General features: G+C 53.8%; 1 protein-coding gene across 3 annotated transcripts; it reads right to left on the bottom strand.

The window, feature by feature from the left end:
- Positions 1-874: 874 nt before the first annotated feature.
- On the bottom strand, positions 875-11116 carry LOC116943509 (relaxin-3-like). Of its 3 annotated transcripts, XM_076064538.1 has the most exons (4): positions 10981-11116; positions 9270-9379; positions 5844-6335; positions 875-2456 (listed from the first exon to the last, which is right to left on the bottom strand). In XM_076064538.1, exons 1-4 carry the CDS (start codon positions 11091-11093, stop codon positions 2212-2214), a joined length of 960 nt encoding a protein of 319 aa, XP_075920653.1. In that variant the 5' UTR covers positions 11094-11116; the 3' UTR covers positions 875-2211. The 3 variants fall into 3 exon arrangements, with proteins under 3 accessions (XP_075920653.1, XP_032812283.2, XP_032812274.1); XM_032956392.2 differs by lacking the exon at positions 9270-9379 and having other exon boundaries at positions 5844-6319; positions 10981-11107; XM_032956383.2 differs by lacking the exon at positions 9270-9379 and having other exon boundaries at positions 10981-11078.
- Positions 11117-22861: the final 11745 nt, after the last annotated feature.

The raw sequence follows: 22861 nt of genomic DNA on the forward strand, positions 1-22861 counted from the left end.
AATGATTGGTACGTCCATATTCCCGGCACACCACATCACCTGTGTGTGTAAAATATAAATATTTATGCCGCGTGCAGCGGTAGTGTAGCCTGCAGCGCTACGCTGCGCTGTGAACCTGGCTACGACCCGGGTTCGATTCCCGCTCAAGGCCGCCAACACCACGGTGACGATTATTTGGAACCGGTTCCTGGGCCCTCATCCCCTAGGTCGACTCAGCCTCAAATGAGTAACCTGTTGCGGTGTGTAGTGAACGTCGCCGCTAGGGGAGACAAAGGCGGCCGGGCGTGGTGCTGGCCACCCACCCCCATCTCGTGCGCCGTGCCGGCCTTCAGAGGCGCTGCTGCTGCTACGCGCTAACAGCACTTGCCCCAACAGTCTGTTAAGACTATACGGGGGATCTGTGTCTTTGTTTATAGATATACACGCAAACTCCAAATATACAGCAGCAGCAGGCATCGTCAGTGTCGGGATTGAACCCACGACCTCCTGCATACCAGGCGAGGTAGTCAACATCTCCTAGCCACTGTGATGATGATGAGAGCGAGAGACACGCAGACTCCAAATATACAGCAGCAGCAGGCATCGTCAGTGTCGGGATCGAACCCACGACCTCCTGCATACCAGGCGAGGAAGTCAACATCTCCCGATGTTTCCGCAAGGGCCACACATCCCCCCCCCCCCCCACCTTGTAGGTTTTTTTTGTGTCCTCAGAATGTTTTATTTTAACCCCCCAAAAAAAAACCCCGGGTAAAACTTCTTCTTCTTCACAGGATCATAGATAGCGGGGACCGGGTGAGGCGCGTGGAGGAGGCTGGGGAGAGAACGACAATAAGTGAACCTCATGGCGGGACTCCCGAATAAACGGAAGTCAAAATCGCAATTGAGCAATTTATTTGTGTTGGCGACTCCGTCCCACCGCGCACATCAACGCCGCGACCCACCAGACATCGATCCTCTCTCGTCCATCACCGAGCACACGCCGTTGCCAAAAGTTTCCGTCGTCGTGAACATAACTTTGAAAGTTTTAGTTAGCGCATCGTGTAGAGCTCGCCGAGAGGAATAGATTGCCGTGTCGTTCGCCTTCAACAGACGTAAAACGACTTCGCGACGCAGTTTATGCCATATGGTTCATTTTTATTCGTTCGAGGAGTGTCCACGGATACAACCGCGTGACCTCGCTCGTACACTCGCGGCTTTTAGTGCCCGACGCCGGCAGCCGATCAAAGATCCCCCGCTCTCCAAACACAGCCGACAAATATCGAGTGATTACGACGACGATGACGAGGAGGAGGAGGATGATGATGATGATGATGAGCATCATCAAAGCCGTCGCCTAGGGATAGGGGACGGCGAATCGGGGCGACTGCCCTGGGCCCGGCGCTTTGGGGGGCGGGGAGCGGTTTAGTTTGAAGGCGTCCGGGGGTGGGGGGGGGCACAGTGGAGATTGGCCCCGGGGCCCCTACTATGGACGACCCTGATGATGATGATGGTGGTAGCCATGATGATGGTGATGTTCATGGTAATGATGATGGTCCCGGCGATGATGATGATGTCCATGGTGATGGTGATGATGTCCCTGACGATGATGATGTCTATGGTGATGGTGACGATGTCCATGTTGATGGTGATGATGTCCATGGTGATGATGTCCATGGCGATGGTGACGATGTTCAGCAGAGGGTGCTGATGATGTCCCTGGCGATGATGATGCCCATGGTGATGATGTCCATGGTGATGGTGGTGATGTCCATGGTGATGATGTCCCTGACGATGAAGATCTCTATGGTGATGGTGATGATGTCCCTGACGATGATGATGATGTCCATGGTGATGATGTCCATGTTGATGATGTCCATGGCGATGGTGACGATGTTCAGCAGAGGGTGCTGATGTCCATGTTGATGGTGATGATGTCCATGGTGATGATGGTGTCCATGGCGATGGTGATGATGTTCAGCAGAGGGTGCTGATGTCCATGGTGATGATGGTGTCCATGGCGATGATGGTGTCCCTGTCGATGGTGCCGATGTTCAGCAGAGGGTGCTGATGTCCATGGTGATGATGATATCCATGGCGATGATGGTGTCCATGTTGATGGTGCCGATGTTCAGCAGCGGGTGCTGATGTCCATGTTGATGATGATGGTGTCCATGGTGATGATGGTGATATCCATGGCGATGGTGATGGTGTCCCTGTCGATGGTGCCGATGTTCAGCAGAGGGTGCTGATGTCTCCCTTGGAGCATCCCCACGTGCAGCAGAGCCCCGCCAGCCCCATGGCTTGGGGGACCCCCCCGGGGCCCCCCCCCATGCCGCCAGCCGAGTCTCGCCTCTGTCGACTCATCGACGGCGACGAGATCCACCACGGGGGGGGTTCGGGGGGCCCCCCCGTGATGGCAGCCCCCCCCAATTCTCTCGCCACTCCCTCGTCCTGGTCCAGCTCAGAGTCGGACAGCCCTGGAACAAGCACGCGACAAAGAGACGCAGCCCCCACTTGCGTGATGATGATGGTGATGATGATGGTGATGATGATGATTTCATTTTCGACAGCGTCGTTCGTGCGATTGCTGTCCCACAACGCCGAGTTCCCCATGCGCAGACGATAGACAAATAAACCCGCATCCACCCACCCCCACCCCCCACACACTTACTTAACAAAATTAAAACTTAATTATCAGAGTATGTGTATTTGCTGGATTATTTGTTCCGCCTGAGGACGACCGCTTGTGTTGCGATCGAAACGTCGTCATTTATTATTTTTTGTTTTATTTAATGTTTCCACCTACGTGTGCTTTGTTTGCATTCTGACCACAAGTATTGTGGCTAATGCAGTAACGTGATTCCTTGTACATAAAAATAAAAGGTTTCAGTTAAGTTGCCAGAAAAAAATGGGGAGAAAACCTATTCTTGAAATTAAAAACTCCAAAAAATATGAAGACGTAAATAACGAGAGAGAGAAGACAAATGGACTTGACGAGAAAACATCGCAGAGAAAATAAGTAGCAATAAGTTGCGTACCCCCCCCTCCCCACAGGCCGCAGTCCCAACATTTCGCCGGATTTATGAGAACCTTCACAGGAGGTGGTGGTGGGGTGGTGGTGGTGGAGTGGCAAAAAAAGTTACGGGCCAGGTTGGACCGTGATATGAATGCACTTTTTCTCTCCAGATTATGCCTGGACAAATAAATCGGCATTTAGTTCAGATTTGAATACATTCGCCTTAACAGACTGTCGGGGCAAGTGCTGTTAGCGAGAAGCAGCAGCGCCTGTGAAGGAGACAAAGACAAAGATCCCCCGTGTAGCCTCTCACAGACTCTCGGGGCAAGTGCTGTTAGTAGCGAGGAGCAGCAGCAGCAGCACCTATGAAGTAGACAAAGACAAAGATCCCCCGTGTAGCCTCTAACAGACTGTCGGGGCAAGTGCTGTTAGCGAGTAGCGGCGCCTATGAAGTAGACAAAGACAAAGATCCCCCGTGTAGCCTCTAAACGGCCTGTCGAGGCAAGTGCTGTTAGTAGCGAGGAGCAGCAGCAGCGCCTGTGAAGGAGACAAAGACAAAGATCCCCCGTGTAGCCTCTCACAGACTGTCGGGGCAAGTGCTGTTAGTAGCGAGGAGCAGCACCTATGAAGGAGACAAAGACAAATATCCTCCGTGTAGCCTCTAACAGACTGCTGGGGCAAGTGCTGTTAGTAGCGAGGAGCAGCAGGAGCACCTATGAAGTAGACAAAGACAAAGATCCCCCGTGTAGCCTCTAAACGGCCTGTCGAGGCAAGTGCTGTTAGTAGCGAGGAGCAGCACCACGGCCGGCGGCAAAAAAACCGGAAATGAATTCCAGAATCTGAGCGGTGCTGCCTCGGTGATGCGGCCATTATTTAAAACTAATTATGAGAATAATTAAAATAACATTTGGTTCAGTGCCCTAAAACTAACTAAACCCATTTAAAAAAAATTGTATTTTCAAAAGGTAAGGCCCCACTTAGCTGCAATATAGCTCTTTTTTTCAGAGCTGGCTGTGTCACGAATGATAGTTTATCGAAGTGGGCTCATCGTCACGTGGGAATCATTAGCAGCAGCCAAATAGTTTTAGGCGCATGTTGTTCGTTCTGAGTGTGGAGGGAGAAAACGGAGGACCCGGGGAGAGAGAGACAGACGCAGACTCCAAATATACAGCAGCAGCAGCAGGAGCCGTCAGGGTCGGGATCGAACCCACGCACCTCCTGTACACCAGGCGAGGTAGTCAACATCTCATAGCCACCGTGATGATGATGATGAGAGAGACACGCAGACTCCACGACCTCCTGTACACCAGGCGAGGTAGTCAACATCTAGCCACCGTGATGATGATGATGAGAGAGACACGCAGACTCCACGCACCTCCTGTACACCAGGCGAGGTAGTCAACATCTCCTGCCCACCGCGGACGCCGCGATAGAACCCCACGAGATCGACTAAGAGCCAGCCAGAGAGAGCCAGGGGCTTGAAGGCTCTCGGCGGTGTTTGCCCTTCGCGTCTCTCCCGCCGCGGCTCATCAAGGAGCCCACGCACGGCCGTGCCGAGGCGAGGCTTGGACCCGGAGCGCGACAACCTCGCTGGACACCGTTGGACTCTGCGTGAGTCACTCGCCCGCCTCTGACCTTGACCTAAAGGAGTTGATTAATGTTAAGCCACGCGTGAATGTCCGTGCGCCTGTGTGTGGTGTGTGTGGTTGGTGTACGTGGGGGGGGGGGGGTGTGGGTGGGGCGGGGGGGCGGGGGGGCGGTGGCGCAGCAGTGAGCGCAGCTGCGCTACCAACCCGGCGACCCGAGTTCGATTCCCGTTCACGGCCAACACCACCGGTGACGATTGTGTGAACCAGTACCTGGGCCTCTCCTAGGTCGACTCAGCCTAAAATGAGTACCTGGTGCGGTGTGTAGTAAACATCAGCACTGGGGAGACAAAGGTGGCCGGACGTAGTGTTGGCCACACTACCCCCTTACTCACATCACACACTCTCTACACACTTTGCACTCTGCAGAACAAGGGGTAGAACACATAAACTCCACGCAACAAAGACAAAGATCCCCCGTGTAGCCTCTAACAGACTGTCGGGGCAAGTGCTGTTAGCGAGCAGCAGCACCTATGAAGAAGACAAAGACAAAGATCCCCCGTGTAGCCTCTAACAGACTGTCGGGGCAAGTGCTGTTAGCGAGCAGCATGAGCAGCAGCGCCTATGAAGGAGAGTGTGAGTACAACTGACAACAGAACAGGGTGTGGGGATAACTCCCCAAACTCCACATTCACACTCAGTCTCTCTCTCACTCTCTCCCTCCGCACTCTCCCACTCACTCTCCCCTCTCTCTCACACTCTCCATCCCTTCTCTCCTAGTCTCTCATTCACTATCTCCCCCTTTCTCACCCTCTCCCACTCTCTCCCTCCGCACTCTCCCACTCACTCTCCCCTCTCTCTCTCTCACTCTCTCCCTCCGCACTCTCCCACCTCTCTCACACTCTCCATCCTCTCTCTCCTAGTCTCTCATTCACTCTCTCCCCCTTTCTCACCCTCTCCCACTCTCTCCCTCCTCGCTCTCCCACTCTCTCCCTCCTCACCTTCTCTCTTCTCGCACTCCCCCCCCTCTCTCTCTCTGCAATCTCTCTCGCGCGCACAACACGAAAGAGAAGTCACCACGTCACCACGTGACTTTTCTTTCGCGTTGCGCGCGGTGCATTTAGCGCAACAGCGCGTGGATTTATAGCGTGTTCGTTTATTTGTGTTGCTGGTGACTTTGTGTGTTTCATATCGGAATCGCCTCCATTGCTGTTGCTGCCGGCGGCAATAAAAGTTGTTTAAATGTCAAAAGTCTCTCTCACCATCCCAGCTCTCAGCCGCACCGACCCACGGCTGCCTGGCCCTCCTCCACCGAGAGCCTCCGCACGTGTAGATCACGGCGCGGATGAACTCCCGGCCGCACAACTTGACCCCGTAGTCGCTGTGCTGCTGCTGCTGATGCTGCTGTTGCTGCTGTTCCGCCGGGCTCCCGCCACCAGCCATCAGCTCCAGCGTCCCCGCCAGAGAGCCCTCCAGCTCCGCCACCAGCTGCCTCGCCCGCTGCTGCTGCTGGAGCGAGGCGAACGACGCTTCCACGACACCGCTCATCAGCAGCATCGTCGTCAGCAGCAGGGCGGTCATCAGCCGAGGAGGAGCAGGAGGCTGCGGCTGGCTCTGAGCTCGCATCGGGAATCGAACCTGGGTTCGCATGCTTGGTGGTGGGTTGGTGGTTGGGTGGTGGTGGTGGTGGCTGTGGGTTGTGGTGAAAGGTGGGGTGCGCGCGCGCGTGTGTGTGTGTCTGTACGCGTGCACGCCTGTGTGAATGTGTGAGTGTGTGAGAGTGTGCGCGTGTGTGTACGCGTGTGCGAGTGTACGTGTGGGAGTGTACGTGTGTGCGTGTGAATGTGTGAGTGTACGTGCGAGTGCGTGTGTGGTTATGCGTGAGTATGCGCGTGTGGGGAGGAGGAGTAGGAGGATAAGAGAAATAGCGGTGGCGCAGTGATTAGCACACCACCACGCAGCGAACCGGGCCCACCCGAGTTTGATTCCCGGCACCCGTTTTGCATCAGCGGAAACCTCTCAACAGAGGTGCCTGACCCTCCCTCAGGTCGACTCAGCCTTAACACGAGTATTACCGGTACCCATATTCTCCGGATTATAAGACGCACCCCCCCCCCCTTACAGGAGAAGGCAGTGCAGCATACTGGACTAATCGCCATCTGTTTCCCATCTGCACGGGGATGGAGTGTTTGCTCTGTCGCGCGAAGCGTGGGGTTTAGTACACGGGACACGTCGTCACTAATGGGCTGAAAACATCTCACGAATTAAAAAAATGAAAGAATTTCGGTATGCGGCAGGATCCTCTTTTAAAATGTGCCAAGGCGACTCAGCGTGGCTTTCCTGGAGAGATAAACCGAAATATTATTTGTCGGAGCTTTCTTTCAGAAGCCACCTGACTATCACAAATGATTGCTCAAACGAAGTGTGGACTCATCATCATCATCATCACGTGGAAATTGTGTGCGCGCGCGAGTATGCGTGAGAATGCATGTGTGTGTACACGTGTGTGTGTGTACACGTGTGTGTCTGTGTGTCTGTGTGTGTAGGGAGCGGTGGTGCAGCGGTTAGCGCTACGCTGCGCTATGAGATTGGCGATCCGAGTTCGATTCCCGCTCACGGCCAACACCCAGTGACGATTATCTGAACCGGTTCTGGGCCTCCCCTAGGTCGACTCAGCCTCAAATGAGTACCTGGTGCGGTGTGTAGTAAACATCGCCACTGGGGAGACAAAGGCGGTCGGGCGTGGTGCTTGCCACCCACCACCTCGTGTACCGTTCCAGCCTTCATAGGTGCTCGCTAACAGCACTTGCCCCTACAGTCTGTAAAGGTTATACGGGGGATCTTTATCTTTGTATACGTGTGTGTAGATATACACGTGGGGCGCAGGCTTTAATAGGTGCTCGCTAACACCACCACGTCTTTTTGATCTAACTCATCGTGTTGTGCACTCTGTGTCACACGGGTGTTGTGCGTTTACCTGTTGCGTACATTGCGTATCGTATAGACGGTATCGCGTCAACGTATTGTGTACGTGTGTGTGGTGTTGTTGTTGCGTATACGTGGTGATTACGACCTCTATAGATGATAATAATAATTCGCTGTCGTTTCATCGTTTAACTAACTCCACGCGTTCTTTCTAAAAAAAAATACAAGTCCGCTCGGCGTCTTGGTCTCAGCAGCGCATAATATCAGAATGGTAATGATAATATTTACACCGGAGAAATTCGATGAGCTATAAAGCTCTCTCCCCACCACCCCCCCCCCCCCTTACAGATGTCCCAAAACAACACGACCGAAACAAGCTAGCACCTTTGCGCACATTAAATTTATTTTATTTCCCAACAAGGGAGGGTTTTGGTTTCCAACGCTCTGTCTCTATTTTTTTTAAAGATTATTTTGTCAAATAAAGCGTTTCTAGATTTAAAGCTTTCGTGAATGCTAGGATCCATACTCTTTGGTTCTATTGGGTAAAGTCACGTAGGTGAAAATAAAATAACAAAAAATCACGACGTTTCGCCCACAACACAAGCGGCCTTCATCAGGTGAAGGGACGAGACTGTCTGGAGGACAGCGCTGGAGTGGGAGAAGCCACGCTTAGATCACGACCTTTAAGAATAGAACCAAAGAGTATGGATCCTAGCAGTCACGAAAGCTTTAAATCTAGAATTGATAACCTCTATAGGGAGGGCTTTCACCTATCTGTTAGAGCTTTTAACAGACAACGGGACAAGAAGTCGCAACTCATCGAGACGCTGACCTTCCTCAAAAGATGCCGCGATCACAAGCTTAAAGGTCGTGATCTAAGCGTGGCTTCTCCCACTCCAGCGCTGTCCTCCAGACAGTCTCGTCCCTTCACCTGATGAAGGCCGCTTGTGTTGTGGCCGAAACGTCGTGATTTTTTGTTATTTTATTTTCACCTACGTGACTTTACCCAATAGAACCAAAGAGTACAAATAAAGCGTCTTTACAACTGGAACGTAGCAGAGTCGCCCACCCATCTCTCGAAACAGTGGCGAGCGCGCGACTCCGATATATAACAAGCACGGCCGGCTATCGTCCGGTGCGAACGAAGTTCAACACACACACACACATAGATACACACACCTACACACACACACAGATACACACACACACCTACACACACACAGATACACACACACACCTACACACACATAGATACACACACACACACCTACACACACACAGATACACACACACCTACACACACACACAGATACACACACACCTACACACACAGATACACACACACCTACACACACACACAGACACAGATACACACACACCTACACACACACACACAGATACACACACACACTTACACACACACACAGATACACACACACATAGATACACACACACCTACACACACACAGATACACACACACCTACACACACACATAGATACACACACACCTACACACACACAGATACACACACACCTACACACACACATAGATACACACATACCTACACACACACAGATACAGATACACACACACCTACACAAACACATAGATACACACACACCTACACACACACATAGATACACACACACCTACACACACACACATAGATACACACACACCTACACACATAACAACAACAACCGCCATTCGCCACTAAGTGGCGGTGACGTCACCACGACGCTTGTGCCAGGCCATGTGCACCTTGAGGCCACGTGAAGTGTCGAATACCCGCTGGCAGGAGGTCACGGGGCAGACCCAGGTGCCACGGGTCGACTGACTGAGATGACTGGCTGATGCACCACCTGTGCCCCCTACTGTGCCAACACACACACATAGATACATAGACGCGGCGTGTAGGTCTTTACACGCTATGCAGAATACACCGAAACTGTTGTGTCTGTGTGTGTACATGTGTGTATGTGTGAATCAGTCGAGCGGCAAAATCTTTTCATCGGTTGCGTAATGCTATGTGGAAGCTACCTGGTCTGTCGCTCCGCACTAAGCTTCAGGTCTTCTCGGCCACGGTCATTCCCTCCCTTCTCTACGCTTGCGAAACGTGGACCCACCTAATGGAACATCTTCGCCGGTTAGAAACATTTTGGCTGGCCTGCCTACGATCCATCCTGGGTTTAACCAGACTGGATTGTGTGAGGAGCTCACAAATCCTTGAAAGATCTGGGCAAGGTCCCATCGGTGAGCTCCTCCGGCGGGGAAGGCTGCGATGGCTGGGTCATGTAGCCCGCATGCCCAGCCACCGCATGCCGAAACAGCTTTTGTTCGGCCGGATTGAGGGGGCTAAGCGGGCGCGGCACGGGCTAGAGAAGAGATGGAGTGATGTGGTGAAGGAGGACGTGGAGCTGAGTGGACTTGCCGATGACTGGTACCAGCGGTGTCAAGATCGGCCTCTATGGAGGAGGCTCGTGAAAGACGCTACTGGGCAGTTGGAGGCAGTCGCCCTCCAACAACAACGGAGGGCGGAGGAGCGACGCTCAGAACAACGAGCGGAGCGCCGGGTGGCTAAAGCACAGCAGGTTGGCACAGTAGGGGGCACAGGTGGTACATCAGCCAGTCATCTCAGTCAGTCGACCCGTGGCACCTGGGTCTGCCCCGTGACTTCCTGCCAGCGGGCGTTCGACACTTCACGTCGCCTCAGGGTGCACATAGCCTGGCACAAGCGTCGTGGTGACGTCACCGCCACTTAGTGGCGAATGGCGGTTGTTGTTGTTGTGTGTGTATATGTGTGTCTGTGTGTGTATATGTGTGTATATATGTGTGTGTGTATATGTGTGTATGTGTGTGTATGTGTGTATATGTGTGTGTATATGTGTGTCTGTGTGTGTATATGTGTGCCTGTGTGTGTGTATATGTGTGTCTGTGTGTATATGTGTGTCTGAGTGTGTGTATATGTGTGTCTGTGTGTATATGTGTCTGTGTGTATGTGTGTCTGTGTGTATGTGTCTGTGTGTGTATGTGTGTGTATGTGTGTGTTTATGTGTGTGTATGTGTGAATATGTCTGTGTGTGCATGTGTGTGTATATGTGTGTCTGTGTGTATATGTGTGTGTGTATATGTGTGTGTATGTGTGTGTGTGTATATATGTGTGTGTATATGTGTGTATATGTGTGTATGTATGTGTGTGTATGTGTGTGTGTATATGTGTGTATATGTCTGTGTGTGTGTATATGTGTGTGTATATGTGTGTGTGTGTGTATATGTGTGTGTGTTTAACTCGTGGTTTCGTGGTAATTAATTGTCTGTGTGTGTATGTATGTGTGTGTATATGTGTGTGTATATGTGTGTGTATATGTGTGTGTATATGTGTCTGTGTATATGTGTGTGTATGTGTGTGTATGTGTGTGTGTGTGTATATGTGTGTGTATGTGTGTGTGTGTATGTGTGTGTGTTTGGCGACCTGGGTTCGATTCCCGCTCCCGAGGTTCCGCTCCTCCAGTCGGGCCCCGTGTCCGCTCTGGTTCCGCCGAAGGTCCACGCGGTCGGAGGTGCTGAATGGCCACATCGGTCCATCGTTGAGCAGCCCTATTTATTTGGTGTGATGCGTGCGCGTGTGTATGTGTGTGTCGGTGTGTGTGTCGGTGTGTGTGTCGGTGTGTGTGTCGGTGTGTGTGTCGGTGTGTGTGTGTCGGTGCGTCGGTGCTTGCGCGCGTATCGCAACATGCACGCGCGCGTCACATCTCTAATACAACTACCACCGTGACCTTTCAGAACAATTTAATTATTGTTTCGGCTTCTTATTCTTTCTTACTCTCTTTCTCTCTCTTTCATCCCGGGGCATCTATTTATAAGTTCGCCTTACTCGTGTTCATGTCATCCCGCATTTGAATTTACTCTTTGTATTCAATTTCTAGTATCATCTCTCACCCCCCCCCCCTCCAATATCCCCCCTCTCCTCTCTACCCCCCATCCCCCCACACACCCAACCACCAATACCCCAACCCCCACCTCCCCCCACACACCCAACCACCAATACCCCAACCCCCACCTCCCCACACACACCCAACCACCAATACCCCAACCCCCACCTCCCCCCACACACCCAACCACCAATACCCCAAACCCCCACCTCCACACACTCAGCTGATATCACAGCGCCCACGTTCTACAGAAGGGCAACAGACGGACTTCCCATGGGATCCACTTGGCCCCGCCGTATGAACGTGGAATTGCCAATGCCGGTTCAGGAGATGACTATCAAACACACTCCCCCCCCCCCCCCACCCATATAGCCTTTAAAAGAGCGTTGGGGAAAGCGCTGTTTGCAGGGCAGTACGAATTTGAGGCTGAATCGATCGGGGGGGGGGGGGATGGGTCAGTACTCATTTGAGGCTGAGTCGACCTAGGGGGGACGGGAGGAGTATGGCAGTCCTCATTTGAGGCTGAGTCGACCTAGGGGGGGGGACGGGAGGAGTATGGCAGTCCTCATTTGAGGCTGAGTCGACCTAGGGGGAGGCAGGGCCCAGAAACCGGTTCAGGAACGTGAGCTGTGCTTTGTGCTGCCCCGGATTTCTTACGCCGCACGCACGCAGGTGCGAGTGCTAATTCCCAATCGACAGCACCACCACCTCCTCCTTCCCCTTTCATCAACTCCTCTCTCTCTCTCTCATCTCTCATCCTCCCTGTGATGTCTGAACAGGGACCGGGATATGCGCCACAAACAAACAAAACACTCACCCCCCCCCCACACCAAGAAATCCCCTCCCAAACAGCGAGCCGCGGATCTCTAAAGGCGGTCCCCGGCCGGCAGTTTGGCCCCCAGAGGTAGCGCTGTCGGGTGAATATTTCTGCGGCGTAACAAAAATGTTTTACTAAATTTTCACCAGGGTAAGGGTAATGCCCCCCCCCCCAACTGAGCTATTTTAGTTGTTCTCTCTCTCTCGTTCTCTCTCTCTCTCTGTTTCCAGCTCTCTATTCCCCTCTCTCTCCCGCTCTCTCTCTCACATTCCGGTGATGTGCAGCGCGTCTTCTTCGAACGCTGGGGGGCCGGACAAGCCCCTCTCTGTACCGGCGTGGACGGCACCACCCCACGTGTTCACCTTCTGAAGCGCTCGCTCGTCACCGTGGCGTGCGCGATGACCACCACCACGTGACTTTTATTTTGTGTTGTGCGCGGCGCATTTAGCGCCACAGCACGTCGATTTGTAGCGTGTTTGTTTATTTGTGTTACAGTGACTTTGTGTGTTTCATATCGGAATCGCCTCCAGTGCTGTTGCTGCTGGCGGCAATAAAAGTTGTTTTAAAAGTCAAAAGTCTCCCCCTCACTCTCCTTCTCTCTCCCTCTCTCCCGCTCTCTGTTGTTGACGGAGATCCTGCAGCAGGGTGAACTCCCACAGAGCCGCACGAGAGCGGCGGCCTCCCTACTGCCCAAGAAGGGGGACCTGGGCCTCGTAGAGAACTGGCGACCCGTGTCCCTCCTTGTGCGCCGACTATAAAATCTTCTCCAAGGTGCTGGCAAAGCGTCTCAGGACAGTGCTGGGTCAGCTGATCCTGCCGGAACAGTCGTATTGCATCCCCGGACGGTGCACATAAGACAACATCGGTACGGCCAGAGAAGTAATCTCCCTTGCAGAAGTGCACAACGTGGACTTGGGCCTCCTCTTCTTAGATCAGGAGAAGGCCTTTGACAGGGTGAGCCACGAGTACCGTGGACAAACTCCTGACGTCGCTCGGCTTCGGCCAGGCCTTCATCTCGCACGTGAGGCTCCTGTACACGGGGGCACGTCCAGCCTCTTGAAGATAAACCAGCGGCTTGGCGCCCCTTTCCCTGTGACGAGGGGGGGCGGGGGGGTCAGACAGGGATGCCTCCTCTCGGGGCAGCTGTACACCCTGTCCATCGAGCCACTGCTACGTCACCTCAGACGAAATCTGTCTGGCCTCAAGGTCCCGGGGTCTGAGAACGCGGTCGTCAGGCTCTCGGCTTACGCAGACGACGACGTGATGCGTCATGCTCAACGACGCGCATTATGTCTCCGCGCTCTGCCGGGCGGTGTACGAGAAGGCCTCCTCCGCCAGGGTCAACTGGGCCAAGTGCGAGGCCCCCTCTGTGTTTGAGGTCGCGAGGCGGCGTTCGCTCTGTGCTCCTCCCAGGAGGAGTCAGTTGGCAGGACGACGGAGTCAAGTTCCTGGGGGTTTACCTGGCGAAACCACGTGACGTCGCTCTGAACAACTGGACACAATCGAGACTAAATTACTGACATGGGAACGCCTCGCTCCGCAGATGTCCTTCAGGGGGCTGAGTGCTCGCCGCTAACAACCTAGCAGCATCCGTGCTGTGGCACAAGACCAAGGCCCTTCAGCCTCCTGCTTGGCTACTCACCAGAGTCAACCGCTCACTCGCGCACTTCATCTGGCATGGGAAGCACCGGCTCAGGCCGGGTTTTCTCTGCCTGCCGGTGGGCGAGGGTGGCCAGGGTCTGGTGGACGTCGCCGCCAGGGCCACGAGCTTCAGGCTCGTGGCCGGCAGGCGGCTGCCGTACGACCGGGAGGAGCTACGCTCGAAGTCGCCGGCCATCGCCCTGCTGAGGAATGGAGGGGGGTGCCTGGGGTACGGAAAGGAGCTCTTCCTGATGGGCCTGAGCCTGGTCGACTACACGAGCCTGCCAGGTTATCACCAGAGTCTCTTGGACACGTGGCGGAGCTTCGGGTGGAGCAGAACGCGCGTGCCCTACGACCTCGCGCAGTTCCTGAACGAGCCCAAGTGGAAGACCGCAGCTGAGATCGCCGGCACCGCTAGGGGACTCCGCTCCATGCTCGCTGGGGAGAAGCTGCTGCGGGACGTCGCTCCTCGCCATGAAGGAGCTGCGCCTGAAGCTGGAGGCGCCGGGGGATGGTGGCGCCCCCCCCCCTCCTCTCCTCCTTCCCGGAGTTGTGCTTCTCCTGCGCGCAGCCCCCTGGCCACAGCGACTCCGGCAAGCTACTGAACCTCCGAGGCTGCAGGAACGTGCCCCTGAAGAGCGCCCCAAACAAAGCGCTCTACACGTGGCTGTGTCAAGGCGCTGCATTCCCGGGACCTGGCCGACCTACCGGACACAAAATAGAGAGACCACTTCTCTCCCCTCATTGTGACCGCCCCCCAGCGGAAACAAATGTACAAGTCTCCCGTAGCCAAACGCTTAGCGGTGACCTCCGGTGGAGGTTGGCACACTGCACGTTACCATCGGCCGTGTGGCTCAGCCGAATCTCGCCGGGGGTAACAGACTTGGTGCATTTCCTGCGGTGCCAGGGAGGATCTGTCCCACCGGTACTTACGCTGCCAGCGGCTCAACCCAATGTTCCGCCTTTTGGGGGACATCTTCAGGAAACTGGGGGTGCCCTTCTCCAACAGCAGCTTCGTATATGGGGTGGTGCCTTACCTGGCTAACAAGCGCCATGACCTCGCCAACTTCGCCTGTGCTCAGGCGAAGTTGGCGGTGTACAGAACGAGGAAAAAGATGCTGCAAGGTGACACTGACGGCTGCTCTGTGCTGCTTCCAGTGTTCAGGGGCCTGCTCAAGGCGCGGCTCCGGCTGGAGCACGCCACGTACCACACACGTGTCGGTGATGTGCAGCGCGTCTTCTTAGAACGCTGGGGAGCCGGACAAGCCCCTCTCTGTACCAGCGTGGACGGCACCACCCCACGTGGTCACCTTCTGAAGCGCTCGCTCGTCACCGTGGCGAGCGCGATGACCACCACCACCACGTGACTTTTATTTTGTGTTGTGCGCGGTGCATTTAGCGCCACAGCGCGTGGATTTGTAGCGTGTTTGTTTATTTGTGTTGCTGGTGACTTTGTGTATTTCGTGTCGGAGTCGCCTCCAGTGCTGTTGCTGCTGGCGGCAATAAAAGTTGTTAAAAGTCAAGTCTACCTCTCTCTTTCTCTCCCGCTCTCTCTTTCTCTCTCCCCCTCTCTCTCTGTCTCCAGCTCTCTCTCTCATCCCGCTCTCTGTCTCTCCCCCTCTCTCTCCCCTACCCACCTCCTTACCTCGTATACCTTCATACTCCTCCTCCTCCTCACACCTCTTTTGAATGCTTCGCCAGTGATCGTGAGTCGTCATCCCCCAGCTCCCCCGCACCTCCGATTAGCGCTAGCATGTGTTTTGACTCAGCAGGTGTAAGGCCGCTCCATGTAGTCACTATTTTTTTCAGAAGCGACCTGCCCATCACAAATGATAGCTGCTCAACGTTGGTGGGGATTCTCGTCATCATCGTCACGTGGACATTTATAGCAGCCAAATTACTCTGGGGGTGCACGTAGCCCCCCCCCCCCCGGGGGTGCACGTAGACCCCCCTCTGGGGGGGCACGTAGCCCCCCCCCCAGGGGGCAACGTAAGTGACAACTTTACCTGGCAACTTGGCAGCCTGATGAGTTGCTGAGTCACGGCGGTTTTCCTGCCGCGTCATTCAACTGACGTTCGATCCCTGACGATGCCTGCTGCTGCTGCTGTATATTTAGAGTCTGCGTGTCTCTCTCTCATCATTATCACGGTGACTAGGAGATGTTAACTACCTTGCCTGGTATACAGGAGGTTGTGGGTTCCACTCCGAATCCTGACGATGCCTGCTGCTGCTGTATATGTGGAGTTTGCGTGTCTCTCTCATCATCATCATCACGGTGGCTAGGCGATGTTAACTACCTTGCCTGGTGTACAGGAGGTCGTGGGATCAATCCCGGCCCTGACGACACCTGCTGCTGTATATGTGGAGTTTGCGTCTCTCTCTCTCCCCGTGATGGTTGCGTTGATATTGTTTTTATCCAGGTCCTCTTGGCTTTTTCCCCTCCACATTTTGAATCGACGTCACTCGTTTCGAATATTTGGCTGCTGCTATAAATGTTCACATGATGATGATGAGAAGCCACCACTTCGTTGAGCAGCTTTCATTTGTGATAATCAGGTCTATTCTGAAAAAAATAGCTACTACATACAGCAGCTCACTGGGGTCTCACAGCTGGTAAATTAAAACATAATCGGAGGTGCGGTGGGGATGGGGGGGGAGAAAATTACGACTTACCATCACTCGCGAAGCATTCGAAAGGAAGAGGTGCGAGGAGGAGGATGAAGGTATACAATGTAGGGAGGTGGGAAGGGGAGAGAGAGGGGGGGGGGGAGAGTCGGTTTTCTGATAACCTTTCTCGGGCGATATGGAACAAGCAACAGCGACTGTCGCCCGGTCTCCCATTAGCCCCGCTTTTTTGTGTGCTTTGGGATTCTTTTCACCTTATCTGTTCATATATAATAAAGAAAATAAAGACAGCAGGAATATCCCCCCGCCCGCCCTGTCCCTCACTCCTCCTCCCTTGCCCCCCCCCCCTCCACAAAGTCAAATACAAAGATCCCCGTGTAGCCTTAACAGACTGTTGGGGCAAGTGCTGTTCGCGAGCACCTACGAAGGCCATAACGGCACGCCCGGCCGCCTTTGTCTCCCCAGTGGCGATGTGTTTTTTTGTTTGTTACGCACAGCACCAGGTACTCATTCGAGGCTGAGTTGATCCCGGTTCAGAATAATCGTCACTGGCGGTGTTGGTGGCCGTGAGCTGGAATCGAACGCGGGCCTCATCCGGGTTCGCCGCGTAGCGCTAACCGCTGCACCACCGCTCTCCAGGTGCAAACACACACGACAAACGCCCCCCCCCCCCCCAAAGATCCCCCGTGTAGCCTGTAGCAGGCTGTTGGGGCAAGTGCTGTTCGCGAACCCCAGGTGTGCCGATACCAATACCCGTGGTGACGTCGCCATGGCAACTGTGCCAGGCTGGGTGCATTGTGAGGCTTCCCAAGTGGAGGGCTGAACGATTTGGGGAAACTAATTGCGGTTTTTCTGACAGATATTGCGATTTGATTTGCGATTAAATTTTTTGAAGTCAAGCTTCAGTTCAATATTCACTGTGTAATACATTTAAAACATGTGATGATGGAGCATTACCACGTGATACCATCAAAATATGAAACTGCTCTATATATTCTAATGCAAGGATGATAACTTAAAATATATTAATTGCTTGCAACATGTATTTATAATAATGTTTTAATTGAAATAGAACAATCAAACATAGAACAATTGTTAAATTTTGATTTAAAGCTTTCGTGACTGCAGTAATTCATATTCTTAGCTCTTTCGGTAAAGTCACGTTGAAGGGAAACAATAAAATAATAAAATATATATAAAACAATAAACGTCGTGAGAAATTGTATTGTTTTATATATATATTATTATTTTATTGTTTCTCTTCAACGTGACTTTACCGAAAGAGCTAAGAATATAACAATTGTTAAGTTAAATAAATAATCAATAGGTAAACTCCCCCGCCCCCCCCCCCCGCGCCAAACGGCAAGTCCACCGGCACGTACACCACCTCTTTTCTAAAATCGGCCAATCAAATGCTAATTTTTATGCTAATTCCTTTGTCAGGACACAGCTTAAAGGTCCGCGGTCTGAGCGTGGCTGTGTTTCACTCCAGCGCTGTCCTCGAGACAGCCTGATCCCTTTACCTGATGAAGGCCGCTTGTGTTGTGGCCGAAACATCGTGATTTTTGTTGTTTTATTTTTTACCTACGTGACTTTACCGAATAGAACCAAAGAGTATAAATAAAGTTATAATAATACGAAATGAAACAATTCCAATAATAAAGCAATATGACTTTTCAAATCGCAAGAAATCGCAGCCTTTGAAATTTGATAATCGCAAAGGCTGCGAGTCTGTGATTCTATGGGATTCTATGTGATTCTCTGTGTCTCTGTGCGAGTCTGTGATTCTATGGGTCTCTATGTGATCCTCTGTGTCTCTGTGCGAGTCTGTGATTCTATGGGTCTCTATGTGATTCTTTGAGTCTCTGTGCGAGTCTGTGATTCTGTGGGTCTCTATGTGTTTTTTTTTAGTCTCTGTGCGAGTCTGTGATTCTATGGGTCTCTATGTGATTCTTTGGGTCTCTGTGCGAGTCTGTGATTCTATGGGTCTCTATATGATTCTTTGGGTCTCTGTGCGAGTCTGTGATTCTATGGGTCTCTATGTCATTCTTTGAGTCTCTGTGCGAGTCTGTGATTCTATGGGTCTCTATGTAATCATTTTAGTCTCTGTGCGAGTCTGTGATTCTGTGGGTCTCTTTGTGATTCTCTGTGTCTCGGTGCGAGTCTGTGATTCTATGGGTATCTATGTGATTCTTTGAGTCTCTGTGCGAGTCTGTGATTCTATGGGTCTCTTTGTAATTATTTGAGTCTCTGTGCGAGTCTGTGATTCTGTGGGTCTCTATGTGATTCTTTGAGTCTCTGTGCGAATCTGTGATTCTATGGGTCTCTATGTGATTTTCTGAGTCTCTGTGCGAGTCTGTGATTCTATGGGTCTTCATTTAATTCTTTGAGTCTCTGTGCGAGTCTGTGATTCTATGGGTCTCTATGTAATTCTCTGATTCTCTGTGCGAGTCTGTGATTATATGGGTCTCTATGTGATTATTTGAGTCTCTGTGCGAGTCTGTGATTCTATGGTTCTCTATGTGATAATGTGGGTCTCTGTGCGAGTCTGTGATTATATGGGTCTCTATGTGATTCTGTGGGTCTCGGTGCGAGTCTGTGATTCTATGGGTCTCTATGTAATTCTCTGAGTCTCGTCGATGCGAGGAGTCCCAATCAGCGATCATCGTCGTTCGACATGGGTGGTGTGGGGGGCGGGGGTGGGGGCGCGGGGGTGCGGGGCCGCAGGGGTGGGGGCCGCAGGGAGGGGGGGGCGCATGGGGTCGGGGGGGTCGACAGCCACTGCCGTCTCCGTATTTGCCGATTCAGTGACATTCACGCGGCGTGTAAACAACGCACGAGGTTCGTGCTGCCGGTGATGGTGGTGATCGTGGTGGTGGCAGTGGTGATGGTGGCAGTGGTGATGGGGGCGATGGCAGTGGTGATGGGGGCGATGGCAGTGATGGTGCTCGTGGTGATGGTGTTGCTGCTGGTGGTGCTGATGGTGGTGATTGGTGGTGGTGATGGTGGTGGTGATGGTTGTGGTGATGGTGGCAGTGATGATGGTGGTGGTGATGGTGGCGGTGGTGATGGTGGCAGTGGTGATGGTGCACGTGGTGATGCTGGTGACGGTGGTAGTGATGGTGGTGGTGGTGATGGTGGCAGTGGTGATGGTGGTGGTGATGGCAGTGATGGTGCTTGTGGTGGTGGTGATGTTGCTGGTGGTGATGGTGATGATTGGTAATGGTGGGGAGAGGTAGTGGCAGCGGTTAGCGGGCTGCGCAAATGAACCCGGCTATGAACCGAGTTCGATTCCTGCTTACGGCCAGCAACGCCGGGTGACGATTGTCTGAACCGGTCGACTCAGCCTCAAATGAGTACCTCGGTGCGGTGTGTAGTAAACATCGCCACCGGGGAGACAAAGGCGGTCGGGCGTGGTGCTGGCCACCCACCCCTTCGTGTGCCACAGCGCCGGCCTTCATAGGTTGCTACTCGCTAACAGCACTTGCCCCAACAGTCCGTTAGAGGCTACACGGGGGATCTTTGTCTTTGCGTGGTGGTGGTGATGGGGCTCACCACACGCTAGACACGGGCTCAAAGGTCAGCGTGGAATATTTAATCAACACGGCTCGGTGATTCTCGTCATTACACGGTGGTGGTGGTGGGGGTGCTGCCGGGTCAGTGATTATAATAATATAATTATAATAAGTAAACGTCCATTTATTACAACAACAAAAATTGTGACGAGCTTACCTTTCCTACATTTGTGGGTTAACGCCCGACCAACATTATCCATCATAAAGGTCTTGTTTTATTTTTACCAAAATAGATATTTCTTGGGTTACATTGCGTGAGCATAAATGTGTCGTTACACGCGCCACCACTACCACCACCACCCGACATAGCTAATTAGCAAGAGGGGTTTGTCACGCACGCAAAACGTGGCCCAATTCGCTACGAGTTCAGCACTCCACCGGTTGCTGTGCTGGAGAGTTAAACCCACCCACAGCGTTCACAATCCGAGTTGCCGTGACGTTTCGCTAGCAATGACAACAACAACAACCACACAACAACAACGATCAGGCTGACAGCCGGGGAGGGAGTGCAATGATACGCGCCGCACGATTCCAATCGAGGGATTCGCAGACGATCCACTTTTGTTGCTCACTCAAACTCGGCAAACATCTGGAGGGGATCGTCACGTTGGGGCAACCAAAGAAATTACCACACAACCGGCGATCAGCCCCGCGCCCCCCGCCAGCTGCGACTGACGTCGCGGGATCTTTAACGACCCCACGCGGATGGAGCGCCGTACTATTTAACCCCCGCCCCATCATGATCACGGTGGCTAGGAGATGTTAACTACCTCGCTTGGTGTACAGGAGGTCGTGGGTTCACCTCTGGCCCTGACGCCTGCTGCTGTATATTTGGAGTTTGCGTGTCTCTCTCTCCCTGTGGTCAGATGTTAACCACCTCGCCTCGTATACAGGAGGTCGTGGGTTCACTCCTGACCCTGACGCCTGCTGCTGCTGTATATTTGGAGTTTGCGTGTCTCTCTCTCCCTGTGGTGAGATGTTAATCACCTCGCCTGGTATGCAGGAGGTCGTGGGTTCACTCCTGACCCTGACGCCTGCTGCTGTATATTTGGAGTTTGCGTGTCTCTCTCTCTCTCTCCCTGTGGTGAGATGTTAACTACCTCGCCTGGTGTACAGGAGGTCGTGGGTTCACTCCTGACCCCGACGCCTGCTGCTGCTGTATATTTGGAGTTTGCGTGTCTCTCTCTCTCTCTCCCTGTGGTGAGATGTTAACTACCTCGCCTGGTGTACAGGAGGTCGTGGGTTCACTCCTGACCCTGACGCCTGCTGCTGTATATTTGGAGTTTGCGTGTCTCTCTCTCTCCGTGTGGTGGTCACGTGGATTTTTCTCCGGTGTTTTCCCCTCCAGCGTCACGGTGATTGGAGTATTCGGCTGCCGTGATTTACATTTCCACACAAGCGGAGAGAGTTGGTGCGACACCTGGGGAGGGGAGGTAGCGGGGTGGGGAACCGTGACATTTAACGGGCAGAGTCCGATCTCCCGTGTGGCTATAACAGACTGTAGGGGCAAGTGCTGTTACCGAGCACCTATGAAGGCCGGTACGGCACACTAGGGGGTGGGTGGCCAACACCACGCCCGGCCTCCTTTGTCTCCCCAGTGGAAATGCTCACACATCGCACCAGGTACTCATTTGAGGCTGAGTCGACCGAGGGGAGGCCCAGGACCGGCTCAGACAATCGTCACTGAGTGTTGGCCGTGAGCGGGAATCGAACCCGGGTCGCCAGTTTCGTAGCGCAGCGTAGCGCTAACCGCTACACCACCGCTCCCCACTCACGCACGCACACACACACACGCGTGCGTACATAGCCACGTGCACACAGCCACGTGCACACAGCCACGTGCACACAGCTACGTGCGCACACAGCCACGTGCGCATAGCCACGTGCGCACAGCCACGTGCACACACAGCCACGTGCACACAGCCACGTGCACACATTGCCACGTGCCCACAGCCACGTGCGCACAGCCACGTGCACACTGCCACGTGCCCACAGCCACGTGCACACAGCCACGTGCACACAGCCACGTGCGCACACAGCCACGTGCACACAGCCACGTGCACACACAGCCACGTGCCCCCACAGCCACGTGCACACAGCCACGTGCACACAGCCACGTGCCCCCACAGCCACGTGCACACACAGCCACGTGCCCCCACAGCCACGTGCACACACAGCCACGTGCCCCCACAGCCACGTGCACACAGCCACGTGCACACAGCCACGTGCACACACAGCCACGTGCACACACAGCCACGTGCCCCCACAGCCACGTGCACACAGCCACGTGCACACAGCCACGTGCCCCCACAGCCACGTGCACACACAGCCACGTGCCCCCACAGCCACGTGCACACACAGCCACGTCCGTGCGACCCGGTTGCGCGCGACGGAGGGCAAGCCGCTGCGGGCGTGCCGAGTAGCGGCGCGTGCGCACGCCGGGAAGGACGCGCGGAAACCAACGGGACCGGAGCTCCCTCGGGCGCGTTTATTGTGACGACGAGAACGCGCGACATCACCCCCCCCCCCGCCCCGACTAGACCCCCACCCCCCCCTACTAGACCCCCACCCCCCCCTACTAGACCCCCACCCCTGCGAGACCCCCACCCCCCCCCTACTAGACCCCCCCCCCCCCACCAGACCCCCACCCCCACCGACGTGTCACGCTCGATTCGCTTACAATCGTGACGGCGGTCAGGAGGTCGCTGCCACCACTCCCTCCCTCCCTCCCCATCTTCCCCGGGTAGGGGAGGGGGGGTAAGC

This window comes from Petromyzon marinus, chromosome 1 (assembly GCF_048934315.1).
Source record: "Petromyzon marinus isolate PM22_M1 ecotype Great Lakes invasive population chromosome 1, UKy_Petmar_22M1.pri1.0, whole genome shotgun sequence".
Taxonomy (NCBI): domain Eukaryota; kingdom Metazoa; phylum Chordata; class Hyperoartia; order Petromyzontiformes; family Petromyzontidae; genus Petromyzon; species Petromyzon marinus.

Coding starts and splice junctions, on each gene's coding strand:
- LOC116943509 (XM_076064538.1), bottom strand. CDS start 11,093: ATGGACCGATGTGGCCATTCAGCACCTCCGACCGCGTGGACCTTCGGC. Junction 9,380..10,980: donor GGAGCGGGAATCGAACCCAG/GTCGCCAAACAC, acceptor TTGGCACAGTAG/GGGGCACAGGTGGTGCATCA. Junction 2,457..5,843: donor TGCGGCTGAGAGCTGGGATG/GTGAGAGAGACT, acceptor TGCTTGTTCCAG/GGCTGTCCGACTCTGAGCTG.